At 45.1% G+C, this 16,274-nt stretch overlaps 1 protein-coding gene across 3 annotated transcripts in view; it reads right to left on the bottom strand.

Moving 5' to 3' along the window:
• VPS35L (VPS35 endosomal protein sorting factor like) overlaps positions 1-14,842 on the bottom strand; it is a 119,647-nt gene extending 104,805 nt beyond the window's left edge. For 2 of the 3 annotated variants that reach the window (XM_057528802.1, XM_028168054.2), the window contains exons 1-4: positions 14,799-14,832; positions 7,263-7,362; positions 4,565-4,750; positions 2,239-2,361 (exon numbers count right to left, since the gene is read on the bottom strand). In XM_057528802.1, coding sequence (XP_057384785.1) covers positions 2,239-2,361; positions 4,565-4,750; positions 7,263-7,362; positions 14,799-14,815 — 426 coding nt within the window. In that variant the 5' untranslated portion in view covers positions 14,816-14,832. Of the gene's footprint in view, positions 1-2,238; positions 2,362-4,564; positions 4,751-7,262; positions 7,363-14,798 lie in introns of all 3 variants that reach the window. The other variant, XM_007188306.2, reaches the window with a different exon arrangement.
• Positions 14,843-16,274: the final 1,432 nt, after the last annotated feature.

Consider the following 16,274-nt stretch of genomic DNA (forward strand, 5'->3'; position numbering starts at 1 on the left):
CCATCGTTTTCCAACAAAGCCACTTATTTATCTAAATGAAAAACAGAACTATTTATTCAAAGGAAGAAAATACAGCTCACTAGAAACTACTAGAGATTCAAGTTTCTACTCATTTCAGGACTCTCAAAATGAGCCAACAGAAAGCAAAATTTTGAGACAATGGTGGCAATGTGAAAGCATTTAGCTTACTCTAAATCAGGGTTTCACAACCTCGGCAATATTGACGTTATGGGCTGGAAAATTCTGTTGTGGGAGGCTGTCCTGTGCACTGCAGGATGTTTAGCAGCACCCCTGTTCTCTACCCACTAGACGCCAGCAGCACTCCCACAGCTGTGACAACCAAAAACGTCTTCAGACATTGCCACATGTCCCCTGGGGAGCAAAATTACTCCTGGTTGAGAATCACGGCTTTATATTAAATCAGTGCAATCAGAAAACAGTAAGAAAAAGAATTAAATAGTCCAACAATTCTTCCACCATTCTGCTTAACAAGTATAGACTCTGGGAGAAGGGAGCAGAACCTTCCTAGTCGCTTCTGAGTTCACCCCTTCCTCCCTGCTCACAGCCCCGATTTTTGATGGGTGCACTGTGTACAGCCCATGACTACCTTCAAGACAAATGTAACTGGACATGTTGAGGGGACTCCAGGAAGTGTTCTTTTTTTTGGCCACACCACTTGGCATGTGGGATCTTAGTTTCCCGACCAGGGATCAAACCCGAGCCCCCCCTGCAGTGGAAGCGTGGAATCTTAACCACTGGACCACCAGGGAAGTCCCAAGGAAGTGTTCTTGAATGAGAGAGGATGCATCCCACTTTCCCCTTTCCGCCTTCTAACAACTTGGACATGAGGTAACACCGAACAGGACAGAACAGCAGGACAGAAAGAGCTGGGTCCCTGATGACTTTGGAGCTGCCACAGAGTCCTGGACTATCTGCCTCTAGACTTCTTTCCGGTATGAAGACAGACGAACATCTCTCTTCTTTAGGGAGGGCTTCAGTTACAAGCTAGTCCTTGATGACATAAGCATTAACCTGCTTTCCCCAGTTGAGCGACTTGCAGAGTACAAGCTAAGCCTCGGGCACTAGCCAACAACTTGACCTAGTGAGCGCCACCCAAAGAAACAGTGAACTTCCAGCCCTGGCAGAAAACCCACCAATGCGACTCCCTGAGCAACAGCAAGAAGTTAACCTTCTTCAGGATGGCACTCTCCTCCCCTCGTAACTCTCACCTCCCCCAGAGACAGGACTCTGCAGCTCCAGTTCTTTCTCTGAACTGTGCCTGATCCGATTCTTAACACATTTTTTGAGAAACCGATTAGCACGTTTTCTCCCAACTAACATTGACACAATAACTGAAACTTACAGAACCTCGGCGTTGGGGCAACATAACTGTGATACTGTGATTTATAATAAGAAATACATGTTTAGTCTTTGTCCCAATTCCTGGCACAAAGCTCCTAACCCTTGGAATTTCCTAGGTGAGAGAACAATCCAGGAGTCTTCTGTTCTTTTTAGGAAGCACTCTCCTGTGATTTTTTGGAAGCACCTAAGGATGGAGGCTGGTTGTCAGGGGAACCAACCACATGATTAGAGGGTGGACACTTTCAGTCCCACCTCCCTGATTTCTGGGGAGGGGAGAGGGGCTGGAGGTTGAATCAAGCACCAGTGGCCAATGATTTAATCAATCATATCTATGTAAGGAAGCCTCCATAAAAACCCAAAAGGACGGGGTTCAGGGACCTTCCGGGTTGGTGAATCAGAGCACATCCACATGCTGCCGAGCTGGACCCCAAACTCCATGGAAACAGACGCTCCTTTGTTCAGGACCTCACCCTAGGTATCTCTTCATCTAGTTACTGGTTCATATCCTTTAATATCCTTTGTAATAAACCAGTAGTCTAGTCAGTTCTGTGAGCCACTCTAGCAAATTAATTGAACCCAAAGAGGTGGTCATGGGAAACTCTGATTTATAGCTAGTTGGTCAGAAGGCAGGTAACAACCTGGACTTTTGATTAGCATCTGATGTGGGGACTGAGCCCTTAAGCTGTGGGATCTGGTGCTCTCTCCAGGTAGACAATGTCAGAACTGAGTTGATTTATAGGACACCCCACTAGTGTCGAAGAACTGCTTGGTGTGTGGGGGGGAACCTACACACTGGAATCGGATGCAGAATCGTAATAACAAAAAGAACTACTAAATCTGAAGTAGACACTGGGAGAAAAGTATACTGGTACTCACAATAGAGAGCTTTTCCGTGGTAGTGTACCGGGCAAGGATTTCTCCTCGTTTGCTGGCCCAAGGCTCAAAATCTGATCCTACAATGGAGTTATCATCTCTGTCACGTTTCTTTCTGGAGTTGTCCTAAGAAAAGGCAAGACAATCTCTTCAGCAGCAATTTTTTAATCTTTTAAAAAAGTATAAGCAACCATGGTGATGACAGATGATAACACAGTATTGTATAAGTGAAACTGCTAAGACAGTAGAACTTAAATGTTCTCACCAAAAAAAGGGTAAGTATGTAAAGTAACATATGAGTTAACTCAATGGAGGGAATCCTTTCACAATGTATATGTGTATCAAAGCATCACGTTGCACACTTTAAATATCTTACAATTTTATTTGTCAATTGTACCTCAGTAAAGCTTAAAAAAAAAGTATGAGCAAAAGGCAGACGATCCCTCACTGTAGAATGTAACACATCTGCCTAAAGGTTCACTACGATAAAAAAATTCCAGGCCAATTCACCACAGAGGGACAATAAACCTATCCAAAGATGCTCAAACTCATTAAGAATCAAGGAAAGGCAAACTGCAAGAGATCATTTTTCAACAATCAGAATGGCAAGATTTAAAATGACTGACAGGGGCTTCCCTGGTGGCGCAGTGGCTGAGAATCTGCCTGCCAATGCAGGAGACACGGGTTCGAGCCCTGGTCTGGGAAGATCCCACGTGCCGCGGAGCAGCTGGGCCCGTGAGCCACAATTATTGAGCCTGCGCGTCTGGAGCCTGTGCTTCGCAACAAGAGAGGCCGCGATAGTGAGAGGCCCGCGCACCACGATGAAGAGTGGCCCCCACTTGCAGCAACTAGAGAAAGCCCTTGCACAGAAACGAAGACCCAGCACAGCCAAAATAAATTAAAAAAAAAAAAAATGATTTACTTTAAAATGACTGACAGTAGCCAGGTTGGCAAGGATGCAGGGGACAGGCACTCCAAAATACTGCTATGTTGATGGGAGTGTAAATTGGTGAACCCTTTCTGGAGAACAATCTGGCAGTAGCCATCAAAACCTTATGTATATGGGGACTTCCCTGGTGGTCCAGTGGTTGAGACTTCGCCTTCCAATGCAGGGGGTGCGGGTTTGATCCCTGGTCGGGGAGCTAGGATCCCACGCCTCAGGGCCAAAACACCAAAGCATAAAACAGAAGCAATATTGTAACAAATTCAATAAACACTTTGAAAATGGCCCACATAAAAAAAAAAATCTTATGTATATGTTACCTTAAGCCAGTAATGAACTCCTAGGAAGTTACCCTGCAGAAATCCTTGCACGTAGGCACCAAGATCTATGCATGTTCAAGGACAAATGCGCCACTGCCTATACCAACAAACACCACACACGGTCTATGTGTCCATCATGGCAATTTAAAGCATGTCCCCGGGAATTCCCTGGCGGTCCAGTGGTTAGGACTCTGGGCTTTCAAAGCCGAGGGCCCGAGTTCAATCCCTGGCCGGGGAACTAAGATCCCACAAGCCAAGCAGTGCAGCCAAAAAAAAAAAAAAAATCATGTCCTGTTCCTTACAATACAATGCAGCTGTTCAAAATAAGAAGGTTGTTCTGTGTACTAATATAGAAAGTTCTCCAAGACATATTGTCAAGGTAAAAAAAAAAAAAGTAAATACATTAAAAAAAAAAAAAAGTAAACAGCTGTGTGCAATGCCAGCAAAGAATGATGGTAGATTCTGAAGTCAGACTGGCCAGGCTTGAATTCCAGCTTGCATGTCACTTAACATCTCTGTTCCTCTGTGGGGACCTCTTTAAATGAAGCTTAGGCAGTATGAGAACTACACTTGGAATGCACTTGGAAAATACCTGCTACGCAGTTAGCTGATACTCTTATTATTGCTATTGTTGTTACTTATATATGAATATGTATGTAAATGTTCACAAATTGTTGTCATAAATATCTATGAAAATACAAAGAAAAAGTTGAAGAATATACATTACACTGATAACACTGATGACCTCCAGAGTGAAGAATAGAATGAGAACTGGTCAACTGGACTTCATCTGTAATGTTTGATTTTTTACATGAAAAATTAGTAAATTAGTTGTGTAATTACATAAAAACAAATCCAAAATTAAGGGTATGAAAAGAGTGAAATGAAAATAAAGAATTTTAAAATGTTTAAAAAAAAAAAAAAAAGAAGAAGCAGTTTCCAGGGTCTACACCAGCCTCTCACCAGCACTGTCATTGAGTCTGGATTATTTGAATTGTTACAGCCAGAGTGCACTGTGTATTACTTGTTCAATGAAAATCCCCAACCCTGCACCCACAGGACTGACCGTAGCTAGGAGGATTACCGTGGTAGCCGCCAGGGCTGCAGGGTCAGCAGAGGCCGCAAACATGGAGAGGGGGTCGGTCCCATCCAGGACGCTGCTCAGTGGGTCCACCACGGAGCTGGAGGATGAAGAGGACGTGGAAGAAGTGCTTCCTTTCCGGCTCACTTTCTTTGTCTTTGACTCTGTGACCTGTGGGGAAAATTTGTGGAGGTAAAATGGTAGTCTCCTGTGACTTTTCCCAATGAAACACTCAAATGGGTTCTCCCTTGTTCCGTTATGAACTGACCATTCCTTTGCAGCAGGGACACTTATCTTTGTGACAAATTGACATGACTCGGAATCCCAGCTGTCGAGGAAGGTGAGAAATTGGGGTTAGGAAGGGAGAGACAAGGTCTTTGTGATTTAGAAGGTGATGCTGTAACTGAATTCTTGATGCTATAACTGAAATCCTTCTTACTCAAAGTGTGGTCTCTGGACAAGCAGCATCCATATCACCTGCCAGCTCACAAAGCTGTAGACTCCCAAGCCCCACCCCGGACCCACTGCATCAGAATTTGCATCTTGCGGCAATGGTCTAGGTAGGGTAACAAACCAGCATATGAAAGATCCCAGAGTCGTCATACTCGAAGACGGTCTCAGTGGCTCTGCGTGGCCATCTCATCATCACAAAGCAGTGAGTGCCCGACTCCTCCCTTTCAGGAGAAGTGTGTATGTGTTAAGGAGCAAGCGGGGGTGTTGGGGTGTGAAGCCATGTTCTTGTTCCACTGCCCCCAACCCTCCCCAACTTCAGATGACCAGACCGTGGTGAACCCCGGAGCCAAGAGGATCCAACCAGAGCCAGAGTCTGTCTGCTGAAAGTTTAGGATCAACGTCCAGAAGGGCTAGTTAGGCTCCACTCCTTTTTAAATGAGGAAGCTATAAAAACCCAGAACAATTCTTCAGAGAGAGAGACAGAGAGAGATAGGATGTAACAGAATGAAGGAGAGAGGGTGTTGGATGAAAGAGAATTTGGCCTCTGTCCCCGGTTCCTGGAAAGGAGACTCCAAGTCCTTGGAGCATCAGTCATTCATGAGCCCCTCAATCACACCTGAGTTTATGCTAATGAGAGGATGCTGAAAGACCAAACATGTGATTAGAGGGTTCGGACTTTCAGCCAGGTGATAACCCTCACTGTAGAATATAACAGATCTGCCTAAAGGTTTACTATGATAAAAAATTTTCAGGCCAATTCACCACAGATGGACAACAAACCTATCAAAAGATGAAAAACATCTCACTTCAGCAGAGGGGAGGGAAGTTGGAGATCAAGTTCAATCACGTGGCCAAGGAATCAATCAATCATGTCTGTGTAATAAAACCCCAATAAAAAGTTTGGACACCAAAGCTCAGTGGAGCTTCCCAGTTGAACACATGATGCACTGGAGGTAATGCTCACCCTGATTCCACAGGCAGAGGGCAAGGGAGCTCTGCATTTGGGACCCTCCTCCTTGCCCTGTATGTCTCTTAATTTGGCTGGTCCTCATGTGCATCCTTTATAATAAAAATATAAGCATAAATACTACACTTTTCTGAGTTCTGTGAGTTGTTCTAGTAAATTATCAAACCTGAGGGAGGTGTCCGGAAACCCTTGGATTTGTAGCCAATTGGTCAGAAGTGCAGGTGGCCTGGGGACCCCCAAATTTACAGCTGGAGTCTGAAGCTAGGGCAGTTTTATTGAAGACCATGCCCTAAACCTGTGGGGTCTGACACTAACCCTAGGTAACTTGGTGAAGTGCCTCCCACTGGCGCATGTTTGTTGTTCTTGTCTGCCTGTCACCCATTCCTCCATCTCCCAGGCTCAACAGTCCAAATTTTCTTTGGGAAGGCAGCCTTGCCTGACTCTCAGCTCTTAAAGGCCTGGTGGAGTGCACTCTGCTCCTGGTTCCCAGGGTGGGCAGGAGCCCCAACCCAACCAATCAGCATATTCTACACCCCAGTCACCAGGGTTGATTCAGGGAAGGACACGTAACCCAACTGGGCAAACAGAAAATGCAGAGGAGACACTCTCCCTGCTGTTGGGTTTGAGTTCCTGAGATTGGAACCAACTCACTGGCGGGTCACCCGCAGCCACTCGAGCCCGTAGGGATTTGAGGGGCCCTGGGAGGCTGAAGCTTGGTCTTGTGACCTCCTGCTTTATGTAATCACCTCTGTGTGTTCACAGGTTCTCCGCCATTCAGAAACGTCATGTCCTGAGTGTCCACTTGCATCTGTCAACCTCATCCCACCCATGGTGACAACCACATAGCTTCTATTACTTGTTAATAAAAAAGTGCTAACTCAGATGAGACAATCTATGACTCTTGCTTGCCTTTTGTTTTGTTTTTTAAATAAACTCACAGATAGACTAAGCTGCTATTCAGGACAGCACCCTATATTAGTAATTAGAGTGATCTTAATATTTCAAATAGGCAAATTAAGAAGTATTTTGTTTACACCTCCAAATCGGGAACAAAGGCATCCCATATGCATGACCACCTCACTAATATGAGAAAGGGAAAAAAAATGATGGTGGGTGAGACCAACATCACAAAAAAAATGGGGCAGAGAACAAACTGGTTGATTTAAATATGCAATAGCACTGGCAAAATGAGAACGACCCAGGAATACTGTCTATAATTTTATGGAATAAGAATGTCACAGAGGGACCCTTGACAAAACTTACAGTTATGGGTTTCAGTGGGTGATAGTCCCCAAATTCCAATGGTACAGCCTCCAACCGGCATGATGCAAACTCAGCCTTGTAGTTCCTGTTCCTGGAATGCCTGGTAAACAGCAAAACCCAGAAGCCAATTAGTTGGAGACGCATACACCCTAAAAACTTTTTGCTGAGACTTCCTCATTGATGAGACAGTTTACAGTGGAACAGTATTTTTACCAAGACCAATAAGAAGTGGTAAATTTAAAAAAACATTTTTCTTTAACCAGTTTGAAGGTAAAAGGAGCTGCCGAGGCAAACAAGACCTGCGAGGACAGACGCCAGAACAAAGGGAAGCTCACTGAAGGGAAGCCAACTTTCTTGCCCAGCTATCTCTCACAGAGCATTTTGATTCTTGGCATGGGACAAGAGGCTAAAGCCAGGCAGAGGGCAGCTGCTAGGGGGCAGAGCAGCCAAAGAAGCTTTAAGGAAAACTCACAGAGGGCTGGAGAGATAAACTAGGGTTCAGGGCTATGGAGACAGCCAGGGCTCGAAGGAAGAGCTTCTGAAGAGAAGGCAGGGCAGAGAAGTGAGAGATTCGGTCCTGGTTTCCCCTCAAAGTATTCTCCAATTAAGCTGTGGAAGAGCAAGAGGAATAAGCCAAGTAGATGAAGAGCAGACAGTTTTCATCAGTCTTGCGGAGGCTTAACAAGTGAAGGGATTAGTGAGAAGGAACATAAAAGGGGAGGGATCACCCGCATTGAAGCACGGAGAGGAAAAAAGATGAAAAGCACAGAAGAGTGCATAAAGGACATGAAGAAACGTCTCACGCACATACGATTTGAATTCCAAAGAAGAGAGAAGGAACAGGCAGAGCAGTATTTGAAGAGATAATAGCTAAAAATTTTCCCCAACGAAAGAAAGACATTGATTCACAGATTCAAGAAATGCTTGTGCCCCAAGCAAGACCAGTACAAAAACAAAATAAAAAACAACCATACTTAGGGCCTTCATAGGAAAATGGCTAAAAACTAAAAAGAGAGGTTTTCTTAAAAGGAATAAAGATATGTTATTTTCAAAGGACAACAGTAAGATTATTATCTCAGCACAGAAATGAGAGCCACAAGACAAAGGAATGATACCTTTAAAGTACTGTAAGAAAATAATTGCCAACCAAGAATTCTAGACCTAGTGAAACTACTCTATGAACATTAGAGCAAAAGAAAGAAGTTTCCAGTCAAAGAAAAAAGGAGAACAGCAGCAGCAGCAGAACCACACCTTAAATTTTTTTAAATGCTGAAAGTAGAAGGAAAATGATCCCAGCTGAAAGAAAAAAATATATGCTAACATGTATATATATATATATATATATGTGCATATGTGTGTACATATGCATATATACATATATATATATACTAAAGAGCATACAAAAGATAAAGGTGTAGGTAAAACTAAATATCAACTACAAAAAATAACTTCTTATGGTGTTTAAAATATATATAGAATTAAAATGCATGAGAACTAGAACATAAAAGGCAGGAGAGATGCTACGATCTGAATGTGTGTCTCCCTAAAATGCACAGGTTGAAATGCTAACCCACAAAAGGTATTAGCAGGTGGAGCCTTTGAGAGGTGCTTACATCTTGAGGGTACAGCCCTCATGAATGGGATTAGTACCCTTATAAGAGAGGCTCCCGAGAGCTCCCTAGCCCCTTCCACCATGTGAAGACACAGTGAGAAGGTGCCAGCTGTGAACCAGGAAGAGTGCCTTCACCTGACCCTGCTGGTGCCGTGATCCTGGGCTTCCAGCCTCCAGAACGGTGAGAAATTAAATGTTGCTGTTTGTAAGTAAACCAGTCTGGGGGACTTCCCTGGTGGTCCAGTGGATAAGACTCTGTGCTCCCCATGCAGCGGGCATGGGTTCGATCCCTGTTTGAGGAGCTAAGATCCCACATGCCACACAGCACAGCCAAAAAAAAAAAAAAAGGAAAACCAGTCTGTGGTATTTCGTTACAGCAGCCCAAACAAACTCAGACAGAAAACTGGTACCCGGAGTGGGGTGCTAGTATAACAAATATGGAAGCAGCTTTGGAACTGGATAATCGGTAGAGGCTGGAAAAGTTCTGAAGTATGTGCTAGAAAAAGCCACTACCCTGAATGGACTGATTATCCTGTGATTGTTGTGAGGGCTCAGAAAGAAGAGAGGAAAGCTGTAGAGAAAGCCTCAACCTTCTTAGAGAATACCTAAGTGGTGGTAAACAGAATGTTGGTAGAACCGCAGAAGGTAAAGGTCATTCTGATGAGGCCTCATACAGAAAGGAGGAACACGCTTTTGGACAACGGAGGAAAGCAATCCTTGTCATAAAGTAGCAGAGAGCTTGGCTGGGGGCTTCCTTGGTGGCACAGTGGTTAAGAATCCACCTGCCAATGCAGGGGATGCGGGTTCGAGCCCTGGTCTGGGAAGATCCCACATGCCGCGGAGCAACTAAGCCCATGCGCCACAACTACTGACCCTGCACCCTAGAGTCCGCGAGCCACAACTACTGAGCCCACGTGCCACAACTACTGAAGCCCGCGTGCCTACAGCCCGTGCTCCGCAACAAGAGAAGCCACCGCAATGAGAAGCCCGCGCACTGCAACAAAGAGTAGCCCCCGCTCACCACAACTAGAGAAAGCCCACGCACAGCAATGAAGACCCAATGCAGCCAAAAATAAATAAATAAAATAAATAAGTTTATATTAAAAAAAAAAAGAGCTTGGCTGAATTAGTCCGTGTCCTGGTGTTTTGTGGAAGGCAGAACTTGTGAGCCATGAAATTTGGATATTTGGCTGAAGAAATTTCTAAACAAAGTGTTGAAGGAGCAGCTTGGCTTCTCTTGAATGCTTACAGTAAAATTCAAGAAGAGAGGAATGACTTAAAGACAAAATGGCTGACCAAACGGCAAACAGACTTAAAAACCTGGAAAACTCTCAGTTTCAAAGAGCACAGGAAGCTGGCCCCTTTGTTTCCCTGGCCTCCAGATGCCTTGAATTCATTCCTTCCACGCCCCCCCACTCCCATCCCCAATCTCAGCTTCTTGACTTCCTTGATATGTGTATGAACCCCAAATCTAATTGTGCCGTGCAATTAATCATCTTTACTCAATAAGCCCCACCTACCCAGACACCTAACACAGTACAAAAGAACTGAGATCCCATGTAATTTCGCTTCCATCCCTTTCTAAATAAATTTCGCTTTGAGTGTAGGAAAGGAGAAAAGCTAGTTAACAATATAGACCAGCCTCTACTTGTTTTTTGTTTTTAAAGGAAAACCCCTACCACAATACACTGCCTAGTCCCTTTGGGTTACATTTACTAAATATACACTGTCTTCATCTTCCAAAAATATTTCAGTTGAATTCATTTATTAAATATTCTTCCAAACTCCTTTTAATATGCTACCAGCCAATCCTTGATTTATAAAACAAACAAAACCCCAAAGAATAAATTGGAAGTCTAGTCATCAACAGCCATAATGGAGTTTAAAAAATCAACTTATACTTTTCCTCCTTTCAGATCACTCTTAACTTTATCAATAGAATTTTGAAAAGTTAATTTAAGAGAATGAGTAGAAATGTAATCTGACCTGAAATTCAACTGCAAATGTGTTTTTCATCGCTATAATAATTAACAAATCAACAGCTAAAAAATGTACAATATCAAAACAGCAATATGACTTGATACACAACCAAATATCAGTTCTCATTTATTATGTGCTTATTATTGTTGGGGCCCACAGAGGGCCACCCCAAAATATGGCATATTGATTATCTTGAATTAAAGTTACTTAAGAAACTTAAGAAAGAGCTGATGTAGAGGGACACTCTGACCCTCCTCTCTGTCTCCCTGAAGGCAGGAAATAAGTCTCCCCTGTGAAAGGTGCCCACCTGCATCTGGAGGTAGAAGAACACCCCTGTCGCCAGAGATGCGGAACTCAGGGCCAAGAAGCCTATATAAACGAACCTTGTTATTTCTTTAATACCACAAGCCTGCTGTTTAGATTCTTCACTAATTAAGCACCCAAAGCCCAACTTCCTTTGTTCTGTCAATTCCCCACAAATTTATAGTTTCTTTGTCTAAAAAGTATAAAAGCTGCCTGTTTCAGCCACTTCTTAGGTCCCCTATCTATGAGACCTACAGAACACACAAATTAAAATTTGTTTCTTTTTCTCCCATTAATTTACCTTGTGTGAATTTTATTATTGGTCCAGCCACAAGAACTCAAGAGAGTAGCAGGGGAAATTTCCTCTCCCTGACACTATATACCAGGATACAGGACAAGCCCTTTACCTCTATTTCTTCATTTAATCAATCCTATGAGGTAGGTACTGTGATTATGCCCATTTCTCAGACAGAGAAGCTGAGGCTGTTGGTAACTTGTGAGAGGTTAGCAAGTGATAGAGACAGATGCAAACTGAGGCAGCCTGCCTCTAGGATTCAGTAGTTCTACAGATCATCTATAGGTCAACTTGAGAATTTGAAAAAGCAATTGTCTCTTTTTTTTTTTTTTTAAGGACTGAGCTTTGAAATGAATTTTTTTTTTTTTTAAGTGTGAGGGGAGGGAATTCTTTGGGGAAAAAATACTGCTTCTGGAAAAACCTTTTTAAGAAAAAGAAAGGAAAGGAAACATTTACCCTTGCTGAAAGTCCATGTCAAGGTGCTATTTTGATTTTTCAATCATTTCTTCCATTATTTCCTCAAATTTGCTCTCAGTTCCTTAGTGTTTCCTACAGGTTGAGATGTTAAAAGCATTTTCTTCCATGCCTGGGTCTTTGGTAAGGCTACCAGTGACCTCTAGTGGGCATTTTCTCAAAAAGCCTTAATTTTCTTCCTGCGAACATAGCTGATAAGCTGGTAAAAATACCCCCAACTCCCAGCAATGCGAAAGGGCGGTCTGGCTCCTTGGCAGCTGCCACAGAAAAAAGGCCAACATTTCATACCTCCACTCCTAGCTTGGTCTGGCCTCTGGCTACTCCAAGTGTGAGTCACAGATCACCAACAAGGGCATCACCTGGGGAGTACTGAAATACCCCTACAGAATCAGGGTCTGCATTTCACCAGAATTCCCAGGTGACTATTTTTAAATTATTTACATTGGATAACATGAATGTGTAGAAATCCTATTACCAGTTACCAAATTAATCTCCTTATACTGGAAATACCGAAATCCACTAACTGCTTTTTAATTCTCAAGTGACTTTTTAATTACTAATGACATAATCTGGCCACACAGTTTTTTATCCCCCAATCACAATATACTCCCCCTCCCCAATAAAGTCTTAAAATGATGTAGAAATTCTGACTCCAAAGAATGGTATTTTTAACAGTGCTATGACCACAGGACTGAACAGGAAATGTAATCCACAGTGCACTGGACATCTCACAGGTGAGGTCAGTAATAACAAAAAGTGTGGGTGAGAAGAGGCATGCTGGGGAGACCCATGACAACACAGCAGGACTCAGGAACCCTGCAACCCAGGAATCTCAGCCCAGGACCTAGACTGTCGGGCCATATGACAATAATGATTAAGATCAGAGGTTTGGGACTTCCCTGGTGGTGCAGTGGTTAAGAATCCGCTTGCCAATGCAGAGGACACGGGTTCAATCCCTGGTCTGGGAAGATCCCACATGCAGCAGAGTAACTAAGCCTGTGCGCCATAACTATTGAGCCTGTGCTCTAGAGCCCGTGAGCCACAACTACTGAGCCTACGTGCCACAACTACTGAGTGTGTGCGCCGCAACTACTGAAGCCCGCTTGCAGCAATGAAGACCCAACGCAGCCAAAAAAAAAAAAGAAGATCACAGGTTTGAGCTCCAAACCTCAGTGCTCCTTGCAGGCTATAAAGCTAACTGAACTGCTTCATCTTTCTGTCTCCACTTTCTTATCTGAAAAATGGGGTTTTTAGGAGATGAGATGTTGCACGTTCAGCACTTAGCACAGTGCCTGGCACAAGATAAAGGCTCGATAAATGTCAAATTTAATGACAGAAACACGTTTCACCTCTGAGGGCCTCCTCAGTTTCCTCATTCACTCCATAAATATTACTCAGCACCTACTATCTGCCAAGCTCCATGCCAGGCTCTGGAGATACAATGATGGTTAAAACTCAGGCCCTTTAACTTAAGAAGCATCAAGTCTAGTGGGCAAACTGAAAGATGAACACGTGCTACCACAGACAGAAATGTTTAGAGCACAGTCAGACTAGGAACTGTGGAGACCCTAGATGCTAAAGGGCTTATGACACCTCTCTCCGTAAAGTACACCAAAGGTAAAAATGCACTGGGATTAAACAGCATCCTTCCTGGATCTTCTGATTACAAAATTCCAGCCAGATAAGTGCATTGAAGCTATATGTTTTGGCATATAAGCCTTAGTGATTCCCTAAAAAGGGTTTTGCATGACTAGGTCAAAGAAAACTCAGGGCAGGTCATATAAGAACTCACTGGCATCCAATCCTGATTTAGCATACCGAGACTTTTGAAGGAAGACTCTTAAAGTGTTAGACACGTGAAGGGAACAAGAGAAAGACCGCTGTTTATCAAGCATACAATCAGATGTATCTGATTATTTCTAAGGTCCAGGGCTGTATATTTTTTCATTTGCTCACTCACTCACTCATTCAATGTAAACCACTTCACATCATTTGCAGAGAAAGATCAGAAAATAATCTCCCTTTCTCACGTGCCCAAATAATTCCACTACTACCATCACAACTTGCTCCGGTTCTTCACACACTCGTAGCAGCAGCTGGAGCCTGAAGCGCCAATCACTCCTAGCTACTCCAGCCACAAGAGCCCGACAGGCCCATCAGCCTTGGAACGCGCCATTAGCTTCTTCTTGATGACCTCCTATTCATCCTCCAAAACCCAATTTAAGGCTCTTCCTCTCTCAAGCCTTCCCCAAGCCGCCAGGTGTGCCTAATCCCCAATGCCTTCTTTGGATATCCTATTCAGAAGCGTATCCGCTCCACTAAACTGTCAGCTCCTTGAGGCCAAGGAGTACGTCTGAGGGTTGTGCATCCTGAATGCCCAGTGCAGGGCCCTGCACAGAGTAGGATGAATGGCAGCCATTTCACAGATGAGAAAAGCAAGTCTCCTCTAGATGAGCCCAGTCATTCAGAAAACAGCCAGGTCTTCCGAGTCGTCCAGACCAGAGCTGAGTCCACCATTTTCTGCATCCAGCTCCCCCAGAACCCGCGCCAACTTCTAGGAAAGCGGAGGCCGGGGAACTTGAGCTTTTTTTAGGGAATGAATGGAGAGGGGGGCGTGGAAGGCGCGGGGAGGGGTAGCGGAGGAGAGGACCAAGATCCCACCCGTGCAGCTTCAGGGAGGTCCCCTGAACCCGGGTAGCGGCCGGGAATCTGTGGTCAAGACCACCCGGGGATGGGGTGGGAAACTCCACCAAACCCAACAGAAAGCAGTTCACACACTCCCTCGCAGAGACACACACCGAGACAGAGACAGAATCCCAGAGACAACCAAGGACACCACCTCCCTTAAGCCCAGCTGCCGCTTCCTCCTTACCAAGGAAAGACCGCCATCTTCCCAGTCACATGACCGCTAGTTCTGGGACCGCCAGCCCAATTCGCCCTTCCAGACCACGCCCCGCCGGCCGCCATGTTTGTGAGGGGCGGGCGCCCCCTCCCCCCCGCAAGGCCAGGGCCGCCATGATTGTGAGGGGCGGGCCCCCCCCCCCCCCCCCGCAAGGCACGGGCCCTGCCGCTCGGGCCGCCATGATTATGAGGGGCACCGCAGGCCTGGTGGCTGCCGCTGCTGCGGCGCTGACATGAGCCGGGAGCGTGTGGCAGGTGGCCGCCTGGCCAGCCGGCGCCCTCTGGAGGCGGTGAAGAATCCAGACACCCGCGGAGAGAAGACGCTAACCGCGGCTCGGGTGGGAAGAGCGTCCAGCCTGCGCTCGCGTGCTTTTGCGGCTAATTAGCAGTTTGGCTGGGTAAGCCACGCCCCCTCTGCAGGACATTGCGCCCACCTCCGTGCACCGGGGAATTTAGGCACTTACCGTACCCACCTCCCAGGACTAACAACCTGGGTCTCTAAGGGCTGCCCTAGATCCAAATGGGACAGCTTTCGACTGGAACTAAACTAACTGGAGAAATCGGGGTCAGCATTTCACCCCACTTGGCGAAGCCGTACATTTCTATGAAGGTGGATGTCCGTTTCCACTACAGAACTTCCGTGCTCTAGTCTAGTTTTCTCAAAAATCACAGGATATTTTACTAAATGGTTGCCATAGTAAGCATGTGTCACGCCCTGTGCTGAGCACTTTGCGTTCACTCTTCATTTATTCCTCGCTGCAAACCTCTGAAATTACGGCAACCGGGAATTGACCTGACTACTAGTTTAATAGGGGAGATCTGACGGGGGTGACTGTTGGTTAACAGTTGGTTAATCACAAGGCAGCATCTGATCCTCAGTTTTTTCCCTTTTTCTTTAAAGTGTCTTTTCTGACAGGAGGAGGTCAGAAAACCACATTCTCAAAAATCCCCTCAGGAAAAGGCAATAGAACATACCCTAACCCTCTAATGGAATACGTAGTTTATTTAGCACGCTGAGTCCTAGTTTCTTCTGCTGTGAAGTTAGGATAATTCTGACTGAGGTGAAGGGAGATGATTATCAAATGCCCGGCAAATGGTCAGCATTCAGTTGAAGCAGTACATCACTCACTTGGCAGGCTAAAAAATCATATTGTAACTTCTGTGACCTTCCTGTTTTCAGAGCTTTTCTTTCCAGGGCCACAGACGATGCAGTGTATCATAAAGCAGGGCTTCTCCCGTTTGAATTGCACAGACTCACCCGGGGATCTTAAAGGCAGGTTCTGATTCAGCTCTGGGGCAGGGCCAGGGCTTCTGCGTTTCTAACAAGTCCCCGGGTGGCACTGCTGCTGGTCTCTGGATGCAGAAGGGGCTGTGATCGTTGTGGGTGGTAAAGGGGGGAGGGGCACATAACGCAAGCAGCGGCAGAGCAACAGCGAGCGCTCCTCAG

Source organism: Balaenoptera acutorostrata, chromosome 15 (genome assembly GCF_949987535.1).
Source record: "Balaenoptera acutorostrata chromosome 15, mBalAcu1.1, whole genome shotgun sequence".
Classification (NCBI taxonomy): Eukaryota; Metazoa; Chordata; class Mammalia; order Artiodactyla; family Balaenopteridae; genus Balaenoptera; species Balaenoptera acutorostrata.